We start from the raw sequence: 23,797 nt of genomic DNA, 5'->3' as shown, positions 1-23,797 counted from the left end.
ACAACTCCCAGAAGGCGTTGCCCTCACTACCTGAAATCTGAGGAACAAGTCATGCCTTAGACTGCAACAGAGAAGGATGCTTTCTTCTTGGCTGGTACATCTACATGAACCAATCCTCACCAAATCTCAAGATGGAGGCTCCTCTCTATTCCAGGAATGAAAACAGGCCTTAGAAAAGCTGTCTCCATCATCCTTCATGGCAGTGTGCAGTACACAGCATTAAATTCTGTTCATGTGATGCCAAATCACTGGTCAATTCATTAAAAATGCAGTCATTCATGCAGACCTTTGGTCTTCACACAATGCTAGTCACCAGTCTGACAAACTTGACCGAATGGATTCAGCATTTTTTGGCCATGAAGCCCTGCTATGTAATAACAGGGTAGTAAGAGATAGGAAAGAAAAGGAAATGATAAAAAGGGGTTTTGAAAGCAAGTAATACTATTGTCATTAGATTCTCAGGCATAGCCCTGGATGCTTGGATTAATGCTGCCTTTTCTTCTTTAAAAAGCACAAACCCCTACTTCCCCCCCCCCCCCCCCCCCCCCCCCCCCGCCACCCCTCCTTGGCTCCTTGCCTCCCCAGGGAACCAGCCCCCTCCCACAGCATCCTGGGTCAGAACTGACTCTGGGAGAGGGCTGAGAAAGTGTCAGAGGAGGAGGACACGTTCTGAGTGGTGAGAATTAGAGTCCTCCGCTAGGGGCCCAGGAATAATGCAACCAAATTCATTCACCAGGGAGTTCTTTAAGTGGCTCTCAAATGGCACCCATCACACAGGCAAGCCTCCGCGTCTTTGCAGCAAGCACAATAGGTACCAGATGAGTCACAGGCACCTTGGATTTTTAGTTTGCATCTAAATAAGTACTTTATATTTGCAAAGGGCTTTCCAGTCATTTGCAAAAAGCTTTCTCCTTCAACAATTTCAGGAGGGGAGTCCACAGAACTAAAGATTTATTGAGCCCCCTGTCTGACCAAATAAAAGGTGGTGAAAAGCAGCCCTCACAGAGCTCTGGGGCTCATTAAACCCAGGCAGGGAGTTAGACTCAGGCCCTCCCACCCAGACCAGTCTCTTTCCTCCCCCACTCTGCACGCCAGCTTCCTGAGGAGGCACCTTCATCAGTGCCCCCCACACATACCTCCTGCCTTAGGACGGGGCTTCAGGTGGAGGTCACATTCTGCCAGGATCCTGAGAGCTTCAGCAGAGTGAGGAGCCTACAAAGCCCAGTCACAGAACTGGGAGTCAGAAGGGGCATCATAGTTTAACTCCTTTGTGCAGAAATGTTACATGCTTGTAGGGGCTCCCGCAGCCTCTTCAGTCTGGGACTAGAACTGGGGCCTCCTGACTCCCCCCCCAGTACTCTATTATAATGAGCCACCCCTTCACTGGTGGAAGTAGGGATGGGACATCAAGAGCAAAGCTTCTGGCCATGCTGCCTCTGGCAGCCCACTGCAACTTGGAGTAAAAGAGGCATATTTCCTATGTCTTCAGTGCCCTGGCTGCTCCGTGCTAATCTCAAATAGCTACCACTTGTGCAGAATGTACTGTGTGCCACGCTAAAAGCTTTTCATTATTGCTAACCGTCACAACACCCCAGCGAGACAGGTGTATTATCCCCACTTTACAAGTGAACAGTCTGAGGCTAGACTGTGTAGTCTGCTCACACCACACCGCTGGTAGGTGCAGGAGTAAGGATCCAGTCACACGCTTTCTTCTAGAGCACACTGCCCTGCGCAGAGGCACCTAGCCACACTCTGGGCCCCTCAGCTCCGGGGCCCCACTGCCTGGCTACAAATCCTGGCCCTACCACCTAATAGCAATGTGGCCACCGGCCAGTCAGTTACCCTCTCTGGGCCTCTGTTCCCTTATCTGTTTAGTGGAGATCATAGTAACACAGTTATTACAAGAATCAAATGAGTTACTATTTGTAAAGCACTTCAAACAGTTGCCTAGCACATAGAAAGTGTTATATATATTTGTTTGATAAATAATGTTCCCTTTAATGTTCCCAGGAACAAGGGGAAGATACCCGTAAACTCATCCATATGAATAATCACAGATCCTTTGGGCTAGCACAATACTATGACAATAATAATAATAATAATAATGGGGCTTTTTAAATGTTGAATAGGTACCAGGCATTGTGCTAAAAGACTTCACAGAGATAATCTTATTTAGTGTTCATAACCGCCCTATCGGGCTGAATCATTATCCCCAATGTACACATAAGGGAATTGTATCTCGGAGAAGCCAAATTCTGGCCCATGGCCACACAATTAAGTGGAAGAACTGGGATTCAGACGCTTATCCGTCTGTTTCCGACCGCCACGGACTTAACCACCTTACACACTGCCAGTGCTCCACCCACGCCGGAAAGAGCCCAGTGAACTAGGCGCTCAAACAGGAGGAGGCGAGGAAGCGAGGTGGCGCGCAGAGTCGCTCTGGAACAGCTCGGTGAGCGCAGCGGCCGCACTTAGAGACAGCCCAGGCCCGCCAACTGCTCGCGTCTACTTCCAGCCCTGCCCTCGCTGCCGGCGGTCGCCTGCGGCCGATTCGGGAGGAGACCAGCTGTGGAGCAGCCTACCCGGGTGGGAATTCTGGGCCGCCGCAGGCCTCCGAGAACTTGCAGAGCCGAGCCTTCCCCGCCCCCCTGCCTCCCCACGGGGTCCGGAACGCCACCAGGTGAGCGGTGAACTTCTCACCCTGCCGCGCTGGCAGTTCTCGCTGCATTATGGTGCCCTCCGATGGCTAGTTCCGGAACAGCACCTTTGTCTCGGTCACCCGCAACAGGCTTCCTGGCGGAAAACCCTGCAGGCGAATTTGGGGGCCTCGTTTATTCCAGAAGTTTAATCATGTTTAAAAAATAATACCAAAAAAAAAAAAAAAGTAACATAACAGTGGTAAATGTAGCGTCGTCTCTCACTTCTTAACCGTTACAAGAATTTCTGACGGAAATTTTCCTTGGTGCAGACTTCAAACTTGTCTAATTGTAAGACACACTTGCTTGTTCAAAATGCACATTTAGGGTGTCTGGGTGACCCAGTCGGTTAAGCCTTGGACTCTTGATCTTAGCTCAGGTCTTGATCTCAGGGTCGTGAGTTCAAGCCCCGGATGGGCCCCACGATAGGTAGGGGTGCATTTAAAAATGCACATTTCTGGGTTCCACTCTGGAAGTACTTAATTAAATTAGCCTGTGGCCTGGGAATCTGTATTTTAACAGGAGCGCTGCCCCACCGCACCCCTGCCCGTAATTAATAGAATCAAACTAATTGGGGGAAATTCTGGGAATCCCACGTGCTCTCGAATAGAATGCCGCCTTTCCTGAGGAAGCCCTTTTCCCCACAAGGCCTCAGAGACTTGACAGTGCCCTTGAGAGGAAGTGAGGCACACCAGAGAGACACTGGCCTCAGCGGTGGGAGACCTGGCTCTTCCACGACCAGCTGTGGGACCTTGGGTTCATCACGTAACCTCTCTATGTCTCTGATTCCTCCTCTAGAAAATGGAGCCAGCATTCCCCACACTTCTTGAATTAACAGGAGCTTCCAAGGAGTTGCTGAACATTGAAGCATACCTAGGAAAATGCTCAGCGGCATGCCTGGAGCCAGCTCCTAATAGCTGGCAAGAGCTGAAAGGGCAACATTTTAAGAATTTCTGAACCAGTTAGTAAACCTTTGGTGTGGCTTGAAATGGGCAAAGGTGGGAGTACTTCTACCATGGAACTTGACAAATAGTACAAATTAGGGCTGTTTCCACCTGGAGAGCCAGGCTCTTTTTTATCAAAAGACATTATGTAAATAGAAGGCCCCCGGACCAACTGCTGGTCTAGAGAGGAGGAAGTTGGTCACACCTCTCCTACCCAGCTCCCAACAGCTGTTTTCAAGGCTCAGTCTTTCTTCCAAGGTGCCTCAGGGATCACTGCTGAGGGCCAGACATATTTGACTCAAAGCCCCAGCCCACTGCCCTGAGTCCAAAGCCCTGAGGAGAGCGAGAAGCCTAGAGGAACACGAGGTACTACAGGCCTGCTCCCTGATCGCCAAGTTAGGGATTCCAGGCAGGATTTATAATGTCTGTGCATCAGAAGAGGGGAACTGAGTTCCCACAGGCCTCCCTTTGGGGTTGGTGGTGGGATCTTAATTTGAACTTATTAAATAAGGACCTCTATTTCTCCTTCTTGAGAAAGGAGCCACTTCTGTCACATATCATGGTACCAAGGCCAAGTCCTGCAGAGTCTGCCTCCATCTCAGCCCTCAGAGCTGACTCTCAAGCTGCTCTTGTGGGAATGCAAATGTAACACATGAACTCCAAGGCCAGGTGCACCAGGGGCTGATGATTTAGGCAGGCTGGCACAGAGAGGAGGAGCTTATGTGCCCCACCCCCTCCCGCCCAGGGGCTGTTCTCCCCTTCCTTGAGACACACAAGGGAGCTAAGGAGGATCCTACCCTGAATCTGGCCTCTATGTTCCCTGGACACTGAGAGGACAAAGAAAACTTAAGCCTCTATGGACACAGAAATGCACACTGGATTCCTTGAGCCTGACTAGAATTAGAATTGTCCTCTCATGTGGAAGGCCTTCAGAATCCACAAGGCAATCAATCAACAGCTTCTTCCTACTTGCTTTGTGCAAGGACCTATGAGGAATACCAAGGCTATAAAATGATTTGGCCATCAAGTAACAAATCATTTGGGAGCTATCTCTCTCCAACCCCGAGGCAGGCAGTTGTCTGGTCTCATTAGTGAACTTGCCCAATCCCTTTTAAGGCTGATTAAGCCAGGCCCACCCAGGATAATCTCTCTTTTAAATAACTCAGTCTATTGATTAGTAATCCAATCACAGCAGTGACATCATGTCCTATTCTCAAGTTCAGTCTACATTCAACTTTGGGGATTGTACAGGGCAGAAATTCTGCCTTTCTCAGTTTCCAGCTGGGGGGTCAGGGATGGGGAGGACATGATTAAATTTCCTTTTAGAACCTGGCAGCAGAGACCTGCAGGAGGCTGTGGCTATCACAGAAAGCAGCTGGTAGGAAAGAGATGCATGGATAAATGGGGAAGACATCATAGTAAGCAAACGTATAAGACCGACTATGTTTCTGCTAAGTAGCTGGAAATGTGTGAGAGGAGTTGCCACAGAAAAGATGATGTCCAATAACACAAAGAACTGTGTATTAACCATGCAACAGCCTTTGCTGTAGACTGAATGTCTATGTCTCCCCCAAATTCGTATGTTGTAATCCTAACCTCCAAAGTGATGGTATTAGGAAATGAGGCCTTTGGTGATGATTAGGTCATGAGGGTAAAGCCCTCAGAAATGAGATTAATGCCGTTAGAAAAGAGACCCCAGATCACTCCTTTGCCCCTCCAGCCACGTGAGGACACAGTGAAAAAATAGCCATCAATGAACAAGGAAATGGGCTCTCACCAGACAATGAATCTGCCAGTGCCTTGATCTCGGACTTCTCAGCCTTCTGACCTGTGAAAAATAAATGTTTGTTGTTTAAGCCACTCAGTCTATGCTATTTTTGTTATGGCAGCCTGAATGGACTAAGAGAGCATGAAAACTGGATTTTGAAATAAGCCTTCACTAGATATTACTCATCTCTATTTTTTTAAAATGTCTGCCACTTGAAATAGTTGTCACTATGAGGGTCGGAATTTATATTAGGACAGCCTCTTTGGGCACAGTTCTAGCATTACCTGAAAAACTGTGGGAGAAAGTAAAGGCACGCAGACCAGTACCCAGAGTCTAGGGTTAGGGTACATGAATACAAGGCTCAGGTATGCTGGTCCTCAACCGCCACTGGCAAACAAGCTTTCCAGCCACCCAGTCTGTTGCTTTACTCACTTTTTTCTTCTTTCTCCCTTTCCCTGCTCAGTGGATTCATCTCTGTTATCTCAGCCTTTCTGCATTTTTACTCAAATAACCTTTCTCTCTTCCTCCAACCAAACTGTTTCTCTCCTGCCACATGTATCACCCAAATTAGTTCTCTACGAGCCTCTATCAACTTGTCTTTTGAACAATTCCCCCATCCCTTCTCATCATGTTTATCCTCTCTCCCCTTCTGTTCACAGGTACACTGCAGTGGTCATGCCAGTCCACTACCAACATGGCACAGGACAGAGCTCCTGTCGGCGTGTGGCCCTCATGATTACAGCCGTGTGGGTACTAGCCTTTGCCGTGTCTTGCCCTCTCCTCTTTGGCTTCAACACCACAGGTAAACATGATGGTCCCTCTTACAACACCCATGCGATTCATAGCACGCCTGAGTGGCTATCAGTGGTACTTAGCCTGGAAATTTCTGACCCTGATCAGCATACTTTGTAATCAAATAAGGATACCATAGGCTGCAATGTTTTGGATTTTGATTGAAGCATAAAGCAAAATCTCATCACTTTTTGGCACATGGAGTTCTGCCCGAGTTAGTGAAAACTCTAGCATATCCTTATTTTGAAAGAAATGATATTGTATTCATTTGAAGCAATGTGGCAGTTAACAAATTAAGCTATTTAGTAATTCAGGTGAAGTTTGCTAATGAAAAAATGACAATTCATAATGGGCTTACAATGCAAAATAATGCTATAAAAGCCCTTAAACAGGATCTATATTTCTAATTTTTTACTGAATAAAAATCATTTCTGGCATTTGAGAGCTAGTATAGATCCCTAAATTATTTGAGAGTATATTCCTATATCTTAATATACAAAAATTCTGGCCATGATGGTTGGCACATGGTACATCTTCTATTGGATGGACAGATGGATGGATGGATGGATGGATGGATGGACGGACTGACGGACATGTGGATTAACAATGTGAATATCTGAGATGTTTGGTTTTTAGACGTAAGACCCTGATCCAAATCTATACCTCATAGGGGTCAGTCTTCTTTCACTGTTCCATGTCCATCTTTCAGCCTCAGGGATTTCATGTGTTGAATGAAAACTATTAGCATATACAGTAAGGTTACAGGTATTGATAATAAACACTGAGTATTTGCTAAAAGAGAACTAATTGAGTCATGTTTTAGTGTTCACCTGGAATTCTTATTTTGTCCATTTGGATTGATTTAAGTCCTACTATCTTCTAAGATCATTAATTTCTGGTATATATGTACAAATCACATAGCTGTGTATTTATATATATACAGATATTATATGTAACACATTGCATATAATTACAGGCAAATCCTAACTTATAAATAGTCATCAAAGAGTCATTTGCTGACCAATAATTTAAAAGTCAAAACAGGGCACCTGGGTGGCTCAGTTGGTTAAGCGTCCAATTCTTGATTTCAGCTCAGGTCATGATCTCATGGTTCATAAGCTCAAGCCCCGTATCGGGCTCTAGATACTCAAGCAGACATGGAGTCTGCTTGAGATTCTCTCTCTCTCTCTCTCTCTCTCTTTCAAAATAAATACGTAAACATTTTTTAAAAATTAAAAAAAAATAAAAGTCAAAACACATTTAGGAAAACAGAGGCTCTGGAATTAGAAAAACCTACATTCAAACTTCAATTCTACTACTTACCAGCTGTGTCTCCTTGAACAATCTACTTAACTTTTCTAAGTTTTCATATTGATAAATTTGGGATACACTGAAGCATAAACTTGAGCAAATTGAAATATATAGACTGAGTCTATATACTCAGTCAGAAAGTTACCAGCATTTATTTGTATATATGGCCTCTTGCAAATAAACCTAGTAACTTCATTACTAAAATTGCATGCCGTGTTTGAACTCTTTAGAATACACATATGACATATTAATGTATGTATCACACATCTTTACTTACTGCTCTTCAGGGCTGTAATAAAACCATGTATATCTTTGTATGTGATTCAGGAGATTTTTCAAAGCAAATTTCAGCTCTATATAATGTTCACTTTCATCACTGACCTTAGACTCTGACACTACATGTGATATAATTCCACTCTCCTTCCTTCATAGAGCTTTTCTTTTTATGATTAAGTCAAGAATAAATTGGAATAACATACATAGACCTGCCAAACACACACTGCATGCTCAAGGTCAGGCTTCCTTCTCTGCTTCATTAAAGGTTAAGCAGCTGAATCATCCAACAAATATTTGCCTAGTTAACTCAAGGTGTTCCTAAAATACGATGTTACTATCATGTTTGCATTACTCTTTACCATTAGTTACTTTGTTGTTTTCACTGAATGACACTTTATACACACAAACATGGTTGTGGACACACACTTACTCCCCAGAGCAACATTCCCTAACCCAACTCTAAGAGGCTGCCTGACATTAAAATACTATTTTTGAGGGGCGCCTGGGTGGCTCAGTTGGTTAAGCATCCGACTTCGGCTCAGGTCATGATCTTGCAGTTTGTGGGTTCAAGCCCCATGTGGGGTTCTGTGCTGACAGCTCAGAGCCTGGATCCTGCTTCGGATTCTCTATCTGCCTCTCCCCTGCTCATGCTCTGTCTCTCTCCGTCTCTCAAGAATAAATAAATGTTAAGAAAAAAATTAATAAATAAAATAAAATGCTATTTTTGATGAGTGTTAAATGTGCTTTTTGGGTTAGTCTGATAACTAAACCACCCTCTATAACCTACTTTCTATACAAAAATACATTATTCTAAGTTGGAATTTGTAGTATGGGATCTCACAACCACTGCTAGACCAAGGCACTGCTTGCCCCTGGCCAGCAACAAATCCCCACCACCATTTACTCGGGTGAGTTGTTCCTCTTACTCATTCATGGGGGTTGGCGGGGGCTGTTTTACTCACTCCCACAGATACACACACCCTAGTAACAGTTAAAACAGTCTCAAGCTCTGACGTTAGACAGAGTTCCCAGTTAATGACTACATCTAAAGTGCAGAAGAATGATGAGCTAATTGGTGTTGTTGTCACCAGTGAGATCATTATTATTCCAGAAACAAAATTCAGAAAAATCTTTCCAAAAGGATTTTCAAATATAGAATTAAGAAGGCAGAAAATGCCCATGACTTAACACGTACACTCTCACTTCCGTCTCGTCTCTTTCAATCTCTCTCTCACTTTTTTTTAAGTACATGATTTATTCTATTGCAAAATTTTTTTTTGTTTCTTTTTTAATTTATTTTTGTTTTAGTAATCTCTATACCCAACGTGGGGCTCAAACTCACCAACCCAAGATCAGGAGTCACATGCCCTTCTGACTGATCCAGCCAGGCGCCCTGCTCTCTCTTACTTTTAAGTTTATTAATAAGACAATAGTCAGCCCTCCACTTATTCATGTATCACATCCAAGCTTCAGGTTCATTGTAAGGGCCCAATGGATATGAGCTAATGCTATTGTTGTTATTATTGTGTATTAGAAAAGGTTTCTATACCTCAAAATTTAACTATGCACCTGCTCCAAAGAAAATCTAAGCACTAGTAGTTCTGCTGGTGGACATAGAGACCAGTCACCTCATCCTAGAGCACAGTTCAGGGAATTAGTGAGCAGAACTCAAAGGGAGGAAGCCCAGCCGTCCTTCTCTGCCTCAGCCTGACCTTCACAGTACAGTTTCATTATTGTGATGGATGTGGGTTCCTCTAGCACCTCTTCCATCTATAAGGAAGTTCCCAAGTTCATTCGAAAGCCCAATATAAATGACTTCTCTCGGCCATTTTTTCTACTCACCCTGTGAAAAGTAGAGGAGAAAAGGGCAGGATACTGCCAATGACACCTGATATTGGAAGTGGATGGATTTTCACTAAGAAGTGCAACACAAAAGAACTTTCTGGCAAAGCTATTTTTTTAATGTTTATTTATTTTTGAAAGAGAGAGACGGAACATGAGTGAGAGAGGGGCAGAGAGAGAGGGAGACACAGAATCTGAAGCAGGCTCTAGGCTCCGAGCTGTCAGCACAGAGCCTGATGCTAGGCTCAAGCCCACGAACTGTGAAATCATGACCTGAGCTGTAGTCCGATGCTCAACTGACTGAGCCACCCAGGTGCCCCTGGCAGAGCTCTTTTTAATGAAATAGGCTGCTATTTGAGATTGTGAATTGTCAGACAACACAAGGCAGAAAAAAGTTGAACATCGGTTTCTTCCATCTTGGAGTTGTCCTCATTGTACGAGAAAAGAGCAACATGCATTTCTGGATAAGAAATAAGGCAGGATCTTGGGTTGCAGAGAGTCCCAAGGTTGGGGGTCCTGGCTCACTAGAGTTGCCCCAGCTCCCCACCGAGGCCCAGCAGTCTAGCTGAAATTCCCATCATTGACAGCAGTGGAGCAGAGAGTGGTGGCTCTAGAGGAAACTCTAAAAATCTCTGAATGGGCAGCACAATCCCTTCATTTCACAGATAAAAATAGTGGTCTTAAATTTCCTTTGAAACAAGGAAATGGAAGACTGCTATCTAGATTTGAGCAGCAGAACACCTCATCTGGCTTTCAGAACATGGGAGCTGGTGGGATCCCAGTTGAGAAACCCAAGACTAAAAGAATAGACTCATCCTAAATTCAGATGCATCAGGCTCTTCTGTCTTTGGAAACAAGCTGAAGACAAAGCCTTCAATTAGCTTTAAGTTTATGAACCTGTCAAGGCAACCTGCTTCCAGCCCTGCCCTTCACACCTCTGTGGGACTCAGGTTTCCAGGCTAGCTCACAAAAGCCTCTTTGACCACTTAGTAGGGCTACTTAGTGTTTTTATCACCCAGCATGTTGCCTAGAACATAGTAGGTGCTCCATATACTCTTGTTGAAATAGGAAGTTGGTGATGGCTTATCATCCTTTCCTCCTTAAATGTTGAAATTATTTGGGGTAAATATCATCAATCACATTATGAGGCTTTCCCCTCTATGCTCCAGCCAATGACTGCTTCTGTGCTCCTGCAAAATGCTCATTTGTCTGCTTTGCTCATATATTCATCATTCTTGGACTCACCCAATAGTTATTGTACCAACAGCACAGTACTATTTCAATGAAATAATTGAGACAAAGCACCTCATCTCCTGGGGGAGAGGACTCACTGTCCTCACCACCTCATCTGGGACTCAGCAGAGAGAAGCTTCCAGAATTGCTGCCCCACTGACAAGACATACACTCAGGCCAGACCCAATGGGAGTTGGGGCAGGGCCCCACTCACTGCTCACCATAGTGTCACTCTGCCCACTGACAGGCTTCACAGGACTTCAAGCATGGAGAAATTGTGGGAGAGATCTCAAAGCCTAATCTAGGGACAGGCAGCAGTTTACCCAGATAGGAGAGAAAGGACAGGATGATATTGCAGACTCAGTGATGGTATACTGAGGGTCTTCAGGGGTCAGTGATTCTGAAATAGCTCTGTGTTTTCTCTTTGCTCTTTCTCATGCATATGCTTTCAATATTTTTAATGGGAAAATAAATTCTTGCCCATGGTAAAACATAAGGTGTGAGGGAATATATATACACATACATATATGTAGGTCTCCCTTCTACCCTAGATTGGTAGCTGCCCTGTGACCCTCCCTAGAAGCAAACACTAGTAATCTTAAAGACAATGCTTAAAACAAGTATGTAGACACACACATGTGTGTGTCCATGTGTGGGTACATCCATTTTTCCACAAATAGAAGCATACTTATACCCACTTTTGCTCCTGGATTTTAGGAGCCTCTGCATATGAGGTAGGATGTGAACCGAGACATGATGAGGGAGTGGGTGGGCTGGGAAACCCTGCTTCCCAAAGCTCTGTGTGGATTAGATGGTGGAGACGCCACACAAGATATGAGGCCATATTGTACACTCCCCACTGATGTCTCCTACTTGGCAAACTGCTTTGCTTTCTCCTTTTCTCTCACTCATAGGAGACCCCACCGTCTGCTCCATCTCCAACCCTGATTTTGTCATCTACTCTTCAGTGGTGTCCTTCTACCTGCCCTTTGGAGTGACGGTCCTTGTCTATGCCAGGATCTATGTGGTGTTGAGACAGAGGAGACGGAAACGGATCCTCACTCGACAGAACAGTCAGTGCATCAGTGTCAGACCTAGCTTCCCACAACAAGTAAGCACCCTGGAGGGACAGAGGAGAAACAGTCCCCAGCCTGGTGGCCTCCAGCCTTGTGTCCAGCAGGACATGCTTTTGCCATACTGCCCCTCAGGAGACACACATCTGACACCCACCTTCTAATCCACTGGGATTAGCTATGCTTTAGAGTAGGAAATTAAATCAAAAAGTGCACTGCTAGTCTTCCTTGGAGCTCAAATTGCTTGGCAATATTATAGGATGGTTTCTGGACTTCTCCTTTCCATCAAAGTTTTTCATTGCTCCCAAATGACCAGAAGTTCAAATGTCACACAGGATTCGCAGTCTTAGTGTGCAGTTGTCCCACGCACCACTGGTAGGTCCCCAGGACTGACTTTTTAGCAGACATCTTATTCTAAGAATCACTGGGGTCCACGGAAACCTCTTTTCCTTAGTAGATCTGCCCCTGTGTCAAGATGCTGTCCAGCTTGTGAAATGGAAAACTGATGATGTGTTTTATGGGGCCTTTCAAGGCCCAGAAAAGGAGCGCTACCTCAGCACTGATCTTCCACTTGCTTGAGCTATAAAGCCTACTTATCCCAGTGTCTGGCACAAGATGTACTCAAAGCATAAATGGATGGATACCAGTCACTTGCAATATGCTAAAGAAGGGGTAGCAGGAATATTATACGGCCTCTGCCTTCATGGAGTTTAGAATCCAGACAAGCAAATAAAGCACACCTCCCTCCACTCAAAGTTAACTAACAGCCCCAAACTGGATGCGATGTTTATGAACTGAGATGAAGACAATTAAGCACCAAAATATAAGTGCTGTGGAGGTTATGAGAAAATAGAGGTCAATATGCTTAGGAAAGGGCTTCATAAACAGAGTAAGAACTGAATTTGATCTTGAAGGCAGGTCCAATTTGGATGTTTAGATTAACCTATAATGACCTGAGTGAGAGTCAGTCTCTCAAAGTTGAAATTCCAAGACTTGGGTAGAACAAGAATATTGGTCCCCATGAAATAAGAGGTAAGGACCTGAGACTGAGGATAGGAACATATTATATTTCAAACATTGGCATCTATATGGCTCAACCATGTAGAACTTAACCTACAGCTTTTTCTCCTTCAACCTACCCTAGTCTTCCTGTCTGAGGCTGCACCCCATTCGGCAGTTTTCAATAAGGGACAGATTTCCATCAGATGCCACGGGGCAAATGGTAAGTAAGCCATGGCTTTGATTATAGGAGAAGAATAGGATACATTTTCTCAAGATGCTGACTTGACTTGCTTCCACCTCCACCCCAGAATGGACTGGCCCCAATCCCTTACTTGTTAATAAATATGAGATCCTGATTTGAGCTCCAGAATAGGAATCTCCAAATGATATTCAGAAAGCATATCACTATGGAGATAGATCCCAATGACTAGAGCCACTGACTCTTGGTGTGGTGTGAGGATGTCATCCAGAGTCACCTGCCTAGAGGGAACAGGGTATCAATGAAGCATACGTGGGCAGAGCGAAAAAAGCAGAGAAGAGATGCTAATGTGAGACTTTCAAGTATTCTGTTTCCCACTGTATATGGGGGAAAACCAAGACAATTTTGTGGTCACCCTTATCCTTGTCCTTTTACTTCAATCCAGCCCTGCCTTCCCAAGTAAGCTGAGCACAGAATGGAGCTGTTAAATAGAAGATCAATATTCCTCTCCCTGAACTCCAAGTAAACATTAGGAATAAAATTTCAAAACCTCATAATGATGAAGGTCTGAGCTTTGTCCGATCTCTGTATAGTTAATTAACCACTTTTTACACATGCCTGGTATAGCAGATAGAGATTCTTGCTGTAAATAAATTTTTTTTTAATTTTTTTTTAACGTTTATTTATTTTTGAGACAGAGAGAGACAGAGCATGAACGGGGGAGGGTCAGAGAGAGAGGGAGACACAGAATCTGAAACAGGCTCCAGGCTCTGAGCCGTCAGCACAGAGCCTGACGCGGGGCTCGAACTCACATACCATGAGATCGTGACCTGAGCCAAAGTCGGATGCTTAACCGACTGAGCCACCCAGGTGCCCCTGTAAATAATTTTTTAAAAATAGGTAAGAATTTTAAAGTTGCCTATAGCAGATCTAAGGTCTGAGGAGACTCTAAGGCCAAAAGGAAGAAAGAGAGAATGGAGAGCCAAGAGGCTGGCATTGCCAGGAGTATGGAGAAACAGGTCCTGTCCTACCACCTGGGAGTGGAGGGCTCTGTCAGCCAGACCCAGAGGAATCCAGTGTTTCTTCATGCCAGTCATGACAGTAGTGATGAGCATTTGCAGAGAGCTGAAAAATACACTCACCAATATATATGCTTGAAAGGATCACTTTGCTTCTTCAGGACTGAGTTTCCACATCTGTAAAATAGAGACAAATTATACTAGATCAATGTTCTCAAACCTGAGATTTCACAAGAATACTCAAGAATTTGTCCCCAGTCCTTTAGTTTCAGAAGTAATGCATTTGAAGTTAAATATTGTCACTTTTAGATTACTAGATGCCAGCACAATCATAATATTGGTTATAAATGGCCATTCAGATAAAAACACAATATGCCTAGGGCACCTGGGTGGCTCAGTCAGTTGAGCATCAGACTCTTGATTTCGACTCAGGTCAGGATCCCAGGGTCATGGAATTGAGCCCTGGGTTGGGCCCCATGCTGAGCGTGGAGTCTGCTTAAGATTCTCTCTCTCTCTCCCCCTCTGCCCTTCTCCCCCACTTGTGCTCTCTCTATATATATATAAAATAAATTTTAAAAATTAAAAAAACACAATATGTTTATATGAATTATTTTAAAACCCCATCAAAAATTTTAAAATTATATTATACTAGAATCCCTATGAACACCTCTATGGAGCAGAGTTTTAAAAATACTGTATCATATTAAAGGCCTATTGCATTCATTCATTCAGCAATGTTTCTGAGTGTGTACAGTGCACTAGCACTGTGATTCCTTGAACTAAGGAGAAAGTAGTGAGCATTCTTGGTTGCTAACACTGATTAACATACAGAAAAAGGAATTTACTAGAAGGATACCAAAGTAGCTCAGACAATGAAGAATAACTTCAGATGATGCTGTTCCTGCCTAAGGAAGAATCTGGTTGGAAGACCTAGGACACTGGACACTGACTGCCACAGTATGCTAGACATATTCTTTTCTAAATGTTTTTATTTATATTTGAGAGAGAGAGAGACAGCACGAGTGGGGAGGGGCAGAGAGAGATGGAGACACAGAATCTGAAGCAGGCTCCAAGCTCTGAGCTGTCAGCACAGAGCCTGATGCGGGGCTCGAACTCATGAACCATGAGATCATGACCTGAGCCAGTCGGACGCTTAACCGACTGAGCCACCCAGGTGCCCCAACTGCTAGACATATTCTAAAGTCTCCCTGCTTCACAAGCTCCAATTCAAGGTCTTAGGTACAATTCTCTAATTTGCTGGGCTTGGTTTATGTGCCAGAGTTCTAGATGACCAGTGAGGATGTGGGGAGAGTAAACATATGGCTTTTATGGCTTCAATAATGGGAGCTGAGGGGTCCTGCCTACTACTCAAGATTGACAGAGTCTGATTCTTCAAGCATAGAAAGAAGTTCAGATGTTGAACACATACATCCCCGCCAAATACCAGAAATATCCAAATAGCTGCAGTTTTTTACTCTCAGGGTCTACTCATCCTAAACCTTTTTTTTCCCCAATTTCTTTTCTGTTTTACAAATGAGGCTCAGAGGTATTTAATTAACTTGCCCAAGGATATATCTGATAAGTAGGAAAGCTGAGATGAAAACCTGGGTTTGTTTTTCTTTCTTTCTTTCTTTCTTTCTTTCTTTCTTTCTTTCTACTTTTTATTGTGGAAAATTTCAAAAATAAAAAAGTAGAAAGACAAATATAACAAATCCTTCAGTAGCCATCAGCCAGCTTCAACAATTATCAACTCATGGCCAGTCTTATTTCATCTACACTCCCACCTATACTCATCCATGCCTAATGGATTCTTACAAAGCAAATCCCAAGTATCATAACATTTAAGCCAAAAATATTTCTGTAAGACTCTCTAAGGGATACAGACTATTTTATAAACATGTAACCACAAGATATCACACTAAGCAAATCAATAACTCCTTAATATCAAATCAATAACTCCTTAATATCATTAAATATCCAATCAGTGTTCACATTACCCCAATTGTTTTGTAAATTTTTTGTAGTTGGTTTATTTGAATCAAAATTCAAATAAGACCCATACTTTGCAACTGGTAAATGTTACTGTTGTTTTTGTCGCAATTTATTTGTTGGAGAAAAAGAAAACTGAGTCATTTATCTTACAGACTTCCCCACATTCCAGATTTTATGATTTACATCTTAGTAGTGTCATTTAATGTGTTCCTCTGTATATCCAGGTCATTCTAGCTCAAAAAGGCCAGGCTATAACCCTATACGACCCTCCTAAGGGGATTATTGTGATTCTCAAATGTTCTATATCTGATGGGTGTTTTTTAGTTGTAAAGTCAGAAGCAGATTTCACATACCGTAACTTTTCGTGATCCCACTACTTTCAGATGTAGGTTTCACAACATGATGGTTTCCTCTTTTTTGCATCCTCTTTCCTTTTCAGGAACATTCAGAAGGTAAACAGTGTCCCCAGGAGTCTCAGGACCCTCTCTTGTCCCACCTGCAGCCACTATCCCCTGGCCGGGCACACCTGGAGCTGAAGCGCTACTACAGCATCTGCCAAGATACTGCCTTGGGGCAACCAGGCTTCCAAGAAGCAGGAGGAGAGTTGAAAAGGGAGGGGAGGACTCAGAACTCCCTCAGCCCCACCATGGCACCCAAGCTCAGCTTAGAGGTTCGAAAACTCAGTAACGGCAGGTTGTCGACATCTCTAAAGTTGGGGCCCTTGCAATCCCGCGGAGTGCCACTTCGGGAGAAAAAGGCAACCCAGATGTTGGCCATTGTGCTTGGTGAGTTTGGGTCATGTTGCATTGAGTTGCGTTGGATTTGGTCGGGTTAGGTTGAGTTGGTGGAGCTGACCCAGGGTACTAAGGAACCGCATTTGTCAGAAATTGGAAATTCAATAGCTGTAATATTTATAAATGTTTGCAATACAACTGAGGAGGGGTTATGTATAAATGTTAACTCCAGTGAAAATTCAAAAGACCTAGGCTGAAATTTACGAAACATGAAATTTAACAAGTGGCCTAGTTGAGCTCCATTTAGCTATTGGGTTTGTTGCCTATCACGTGGAGTTGTAATGGACAAATCAAATAATAAAGAAGATAACAATTCAATAAAAATTTCTGGCACATATTGGATATTTTATATGCTTACTTGTATTCTAAATTAAGTGAAAAAAATAGGGATGCAAAAAAATTCAGTCATATGGTGCAATAACATCTAGATTATTTTAAATACAGAGAAAAAAAATACGAAAATTAATTTACCAAGATGTCAAAAGTGATTGTCTTTGAGTGGTGGATGGTTATTTTCCTTCTTTCACATTTCTGTATTTACCAAGTTTCCTGTTATGAATAAAATCAGGGTTAGTCATTATAGGAGAAAAATAGAGGATTTATTTAAATTAAGAAAAAAATCAATAAGTCACAGGTACCATATAGAGTTAGTGAAGGCAATTTATTCTGTTCATTGTCACTGACAAACCTCACTTTTTCATATCTTAGGGACTTTGTGAGAACATCTAGATGTAATCTCAACAGCAGGAACTGTCAGTCATGTCTTTAAGGTCTTCTTCCCTATCAGTGCCTAGGATCAGGTCTCACACAGCTAGACATTAAATAAACATTTGAATTGAATTGAGAAATATAAAAGACTGGTAAAGAGCTACCTAAATAGCAAACTAGAAAACTGATTTAGGAACAAAGGCCTGAGATGAATCAAAGATGTAAGCATGTAGTTTTCTCACCACCCCCGCCAAAAAAGTGGCTAATCACACCTACTTCATAGGGTTGGTATACAAATAAACGGGTATGTAAAATTCCAGCATAGCCGCTGGCAGATAACAAACAACCATGAGTCATTTTCATTGTTATAACAGAAAGAGTAAGCAAACCCCTTACCCAATTTCTCTCTTCCTTTGTAACCCAGGGACCTTCATTGTCTGCTGGCTGCCCTTCTTTTTGACCCACGTTCTCAATACCCACTGCCAAGTCTGCCATGTGTCCCCAGAGCTTTACAGCGCCACCACGTGGCTGGGCTACGTGAACAGTGCCCTCAACCCTGTGATCTATACCACCTTCAATGTTGAGTTCCGTAAAGCTTTCCTCAAGATCCTGTCTTGCTGAAGGAGAGGAGAACATACTCGCTGTGCCCACCTTTAGCTACCAGGCCACTGGGCAACTGGCCAGGGCCTGCTGAGAAAGACTGTGCTATGTTCTCTGGCATGGGGTAGGAAGATTCCTGGAGCCAGGACATCCCTGAGTAGCAGGTGTAACCAACTGCTTCTTCCTAAACAGAATGTTCTACCTCCCCAGCTAAAACTCTGACTTCATCCTGTAAATCTTCAAGTGCTTGGGAGGTCCCTGAATGATAAGCAATAATTCAGAGAGAAGCTGATAAAACGTGACTCGACTCTACACACACACACACACACACACACCAAATTGTCATCCGAGGCATGATTCATCACAGTGAAGGAAAAATGAACAGATCTCATAATTGTCAACTCGCCAGGGGTCCTTGAAATCTCAGCCAGTAAACCATCTTGCAAAACAGCCAGTCTCTCTTCCTTCGAGCCTATAATTAAACTATCAGGCTGACCCTGTACTTTTGTGGGCCAACACCCTTTTGGTCATTCCTTTGGTTCATTGTATCCTGAACTATAAGGACAAGGCCAGTGCTTCTACCTCTCTGTAGAATCTGGCTGCATTTGGTGAGGAAAATTCCTCACCCTGAGGAAGACATTGTCCCACATTGGGACATGGGCTCCCTTTCAAACCTTATTACCCCTGTATTGTAGGTCTAGCTAAGAAGACCCTTTGACTCCATTCCCATAATCCCAGAGACTCAACCTCAGAGTAATTCAGGATGAGGTTGTTAAGTGGAAAAGGAATGATGGCTCCCACTGTAGTATCACTTTAAACCATGCAGTTCATAACATGCCTCAGATATGCTTTTCATAATGATATAAACTTTTTATTCCCAGGCATCTTCATCTCCTGCTTAACAGAGACCCAATACTTTCAGACCCTAAACCCAGTAAGTCCCAAGTGTCTACAAAGTGCCGGTCACCTCCCAGGCTCTGGATACATGACAATGAATAAAACAGCTCCTGCCCTCAAGGATCCCACCACCTGCTCCTATGTTTGTTCATTTGTGAGCGTGGAAGAGACTCCCCTAGACTGCCAGTAGACCTCAGAACTGAGGGCACCAGGCATGTAGCTGTCCAAAGACAGCACACGGACAGTCTTTATAAAGGCCTAGTGCAGAATCTGAACGTGACCACTCCAACAACTGAAATTAAAGGCATTATAAAAATAATGTGTCGATGTCATTCAAAATTGCATTTAGAAGGAAATTGAATATTCTCACCACTACCTGTTCACCTACAGAAGCTATTTCTTACTGACTACAGAATCAAGATACAATTTACAGATAATTTATGAAGTGTTATCATATCGAACTTCAATAAATTTACTGTTAAGAGCTGTTAGTGCACAGGCATGACAGATGTCCACAGCAATCCTGGTAATATTTTACTTTTTTTTTTATTAGAAGTTTATTTATTTATTTTGAAAGAGACAGAGAGAAAGAGAGCATGCATAAACGGTGGAAGGTCAGAGAGAAAGAGAATCCCAAGCAGGCTCCCTGATGTCAGCACAGAGCCCAACGCAGGGCTGGAACCCACGAACCGTGAGATCATAACCTGAGCTGAAATGAAGAGTCGGACACTTAATGGACTAAGCCACCCAGGTGTCCCAGTGCTGGTAAAGCTTTAAAGTGCACGAGAACTTTACAAAGAATCCAAGTCTTCCTTTGCCCAATCTTTATTCCTCTAACCCTTGAGTGTATAAGAAGGAAATATATATCCCCAGTGACTTAGTTACCTGTTACTCCTGAATGCTTTTAATGCCAGCATTTTTAACATGTTGTTGTGTATATCAGTATTTATATTTTAACTCAGTGGAAAAATTTTGTGTGCCCACTAGTTCTTGTACCTTATACCATCTAGCTCAGTAGGTTTATGGTGCAAGCAGAACTGGGGACTGAGACAGTTACATATCTGAAGAGGTAAAAGTACATGATTCCTAGATTTTCCCATGCACAATAAACAGAAAACAAGTAGGATAGTGGGTTAAAATTAATAAAATTCTGTGTCAAAATTAGAGTACTAAAAATAAAAACATAGGCCACATCAGCACTAATATATTTATGAGGAAGAATGAATAGCAAATATTGTGTATCCTTCCTTACATCAAAAACCTTACATCATTAAAACTTTATGATAACCTTAAGAAGATAAACTCAGTTTTGTAGGTAAGGAAATTGAGGCTAAGGGAAGTCAGGAAATTTGCCTCAGGTTATACATAGTGGCAGAGCTGGGATTTTTTTTTTTTAATGTTTATTTATTTTTGACAGGGGCGGGGAATGGGAGAGGAGCAGAGAGAGGGGGATAGAGGATCCTAAGCAGACTCTGTGCTGACATCAGTGAGCCTGTTGCAGGGCTCAACCTCAAAGAACCGTGAGATCATGACCTGAACCGAAGTCAGACACTCAACTGACTGAGCCACCTAGGCACCCCCAGAGCTGGGATTTGAATATACTTCTACCTGCTTCGCAAGCCCATACAACTAACTACTATGACAGACTGCCTTCCACCAGAGAGGTAAATGGGTGGGAGAAAAAGACAGGGAGAAAAGAATGGGACAAAGATCGCTGTGAGAGCTTCAGCCTACCTGACCCACTGCTACCCCTAAACTTCCTGAAGAACCCAGCCCAAGGCATTGCTCTCACTCTCCTGCCATGTTCAATTTCTAAAACAGTCACCCAGGAAATTCATAATCTGTTTTTATAAAATCATGCAACAGAATTTAGAGAGTATTTGTTTCTACTCTCTCCTTCATTTGTACAAAAGGAAACTCAAGTCCAGAACTATTGTCCCACAGTTGGCTAATGACAGACACACAGTCAAATATACTGAACTCTTCTATAAAAACTATAAACTCCATATAGATACAAGGAGAAAGTCATACTGTCACCTTCACCATTAAGCTGAGAGACTTCTTTTCTCCTAGACAGTGTCTCTTATCTCTAATCTGAGACAGCATTCCCTTCCTAGAATTTCTTCTGATCCAGGCAGAGCCTTCTAAGGGAATCCCAAACATTCCCTTCAGCCTCTTCATCCTGGGATTCTTCATTCTACCACCTCGACCTCTATAGTTCCCACTATGAACCAGCACTTAACCTCAGAGCTTTGCACTCTCAGAGCCAGCATGGCCAAAAATTGCAGGAGAAATGTTGCCCTGAATGAAGCAGAGCAGAGTTGTTGAGGGCAAACCTGTTCTGGGGCCTAATGAAGCCTCAGAGCTTCCCATACTGTTTGGGTGAAATGCAAATAAGCGTGGAAATCCAGATAGATTTCAACCAACATTCAACTCTAGATCATAAATAAATATTTCCTTTTCCTAGCACATATCCTCTAACACTCCTTTCATTGCTCATTTACTAAATCAATCACTTATTCAATAAATAAATAAATGTTGATTTATCGCCTTCTGTGTGCCAGGCATGGTGTTAGTGCTGGGAAACATCATCAAGGAAGACAAGGTCCCTGCCCCCAGAAGCTTGTAGCACACTGGGAAAGTCTAACTTATGCATATACCAATGGCCTACTTTTTGTCTATAGTAAAAAGAATTCACATAGTGTTTGGAAGTTCAATATTCAGCCCTAACAAGTCTTCCCAGACAAGTATTGTCAGAGTTAAGACATAATTAAAAAGTAGGAACGGTGTACCAGGCAGAGAAAACCTTTGAAGGGCTAAAGATGTAAACAAGGAAGAAGCATTCAAGGCATCTCAGATAATTCCATCTGGCTGTAGAGAAGAGGCCATAGGGCAGGAAAAGAAAGGGCCTCATCTTTGGAGACCTCCTCCAGCTCTGCTCAGGTGGTAACTGAGCAGGTGGTGATACAACTTGCAGAAAACCTCTAGATCTTTCCCCCACTTCCCTCCATGTGGGCAACACACATCACAGACGACTTACTTAACTGACTTATTTAATTACTTCCCTCTGTGCTACAGTGAATTTCAATAAATGCAAAATTCAATTTGAATTCTTTGCTCTTTTCTATACAAGTGGAGAAATGGCTGGCTGAATGGATGTAGAATCAGAGATGGTTAAAATTAAGGCAGTTCAGAGAGTTTGGGTCAGAAATCGAGGGGGTCAAGCAAAGAGATTTGTCTTCCTGGATGCTTGGGTCAGAACTAAACAGAGGAGCAGAAAGGTTAAGGGATCTGCTCAGAACTGGCTGTTTCCAGCAGGTCCTGACTCCCAGGCCTGTGCTTCCATCCTTTGGTATCTGCTGATATCAGAAAGCTGAAAAAGCTTAATTTGAGTCAACACACAAAGAGCAGAGAGGGGATGACAGGCAATTAACTTGATTCCTCCTTTCTACCTAATTCTCTCCTCATCAGCTTAGGAGGGAAGTGAGTTTCCATGACTACCTCCTGACACAGAGATTCAGTGGAGGGTGATGCCGATGTCAGCCCTGCTCTGTCGCACACACTAGCAGAGGCAGAACCTAGGAGTCTGTGCCAAGCACAAGTCCTGGGACGTCTTGCCCCACCCATCCCAATGGCCTTACTCACTAGACGAAGATTAGACTACATTATGAATTAGAAGTGTTTGACAACCATAAGCTCTAACAAATGTGAGAGATTATTATCATTGATATTATTATCATCTTCATCATCATCATCATCATCCCCCTAAGCAGCTATTTTTATCATTGCTATCTGGTTCACAGCCCATCTTTCTTTCTCTTTGCTGATTCTCTAATTGTCTCATGCTATCAGGCACAATCTGTTCAGCCTCCCACATGAAATCTGATTTTTCTCTTGTCTTTTATTCCCTAAATGTTCCCAGGATACTTGGCTGGATTAGTAGTGAAGTTGTTAGGCAAATGGCTAGTCCCTAACAGCACACCCTTTCCCTGCTCATCCAGCCATGTGCCCAAGTATAGAGTGATCTGACGCCAGGCTAATGGCAGATACGTGCTTGCTAAAGGTGACCTTGGGGCCTCTGTTCCTCTCCTGGCCAGGGAATGAGGATCAGAACACAGGTATTCCTCAAGACTTTCCATCTTTGCTCCTCATGATGTCTGAGCCTAACAGCCTTTCTTCTTACTCCATCTCTTTTTTCCTGAGAGAAGCATACTGGATACGGAGCATTAGTTTCCTAGGGCTGCCGTATCAAATGACCACAAACTGTGTGGCTTAACACAACAGAGATTTATCTCATGGTTCTGGAAGCTCCAAGTCCAAAATCAAGGTGTTGACAGAGCCATACTCTCTGAAGGCTGTAGGGGAAGATCATTCTTAGCCTCCTCCTAGATCTTGATGTTACCAGCAATCCTTAATGTCCCTAAGTGGGGCAGCGTAACACCAATCTCTCCTCCTTCTTCACATGGCATTCTCTTGCTGTATGTCTGTGTTCAAGTTTCCCTCTTCTTATAAGTCATCGAATTAGATCCCTCCCTAATCCAATCTTAATTTGATTATATCTGCAAAGACCCTATTTCAAAATAAGTTTACATTTACAGGTTCTGGGGGTTAGAACCACAAAATACCTTTTTGCGGGAACACAAATCAATCC

General features: G+C 43.2%; 1 protein-coding gene across 2 annotated transcripts in view; it reads left to right on the top strand.

Annotated features, from left to right (window-relative positions):
- Positions 1–18,270, top strand: part of DRD3 (dopamine receptor D3) — a 33,238-nt gene extending 14,968 nt beyond the window's left edge. The window contains exons 3-7 of one of the 2 annotated variants that reach the window (XM_049629417.1): positions 6,068–6,210; positions 11,777–11,973; positions 16,650–16,785; positions 16,885–16,932; positions 18,074–18,270. In XM_049629417.1, the coding sequence (XP_049485374.1) occupies positions 6,068–6,210; positions 11,777–11,973; positions 16,650–16,785; positions 16,885–16,932; positions 18,074–18,270 (721 nt within the window). Of the gene's footprint in view, positions 1–6,067; positions 6,211–11,776; positions 11,974–16,649; positions 16,933–18,073 lie in introns of both variants that reach the window. The other variant, XM_049629416.1, reaches the window with a different exon arrangement.
- The last annotated feature ends 5,527 nt before the right edge of the window (positions 18,271–23,797 follow it).

The sequence above is a fragment of the Panthera uncia genome, chromosome C2 (genome assembly GCF_023721935.1).
Source record: "Panthera uncia isolate 11264 chromosome C2, Puncia_PCG_1.0, whole genome shotgun sequence".
In the NCBI taxonomy this organism is placed as follows: Eukaryota; Metazoa; Chordata; class Mammalia; order Carnivora; family Felidae; genus Panthera; species Panthera uncia.
This window is presented reverse-complemented; position numbering and strand designations above follow the sequence as displayed.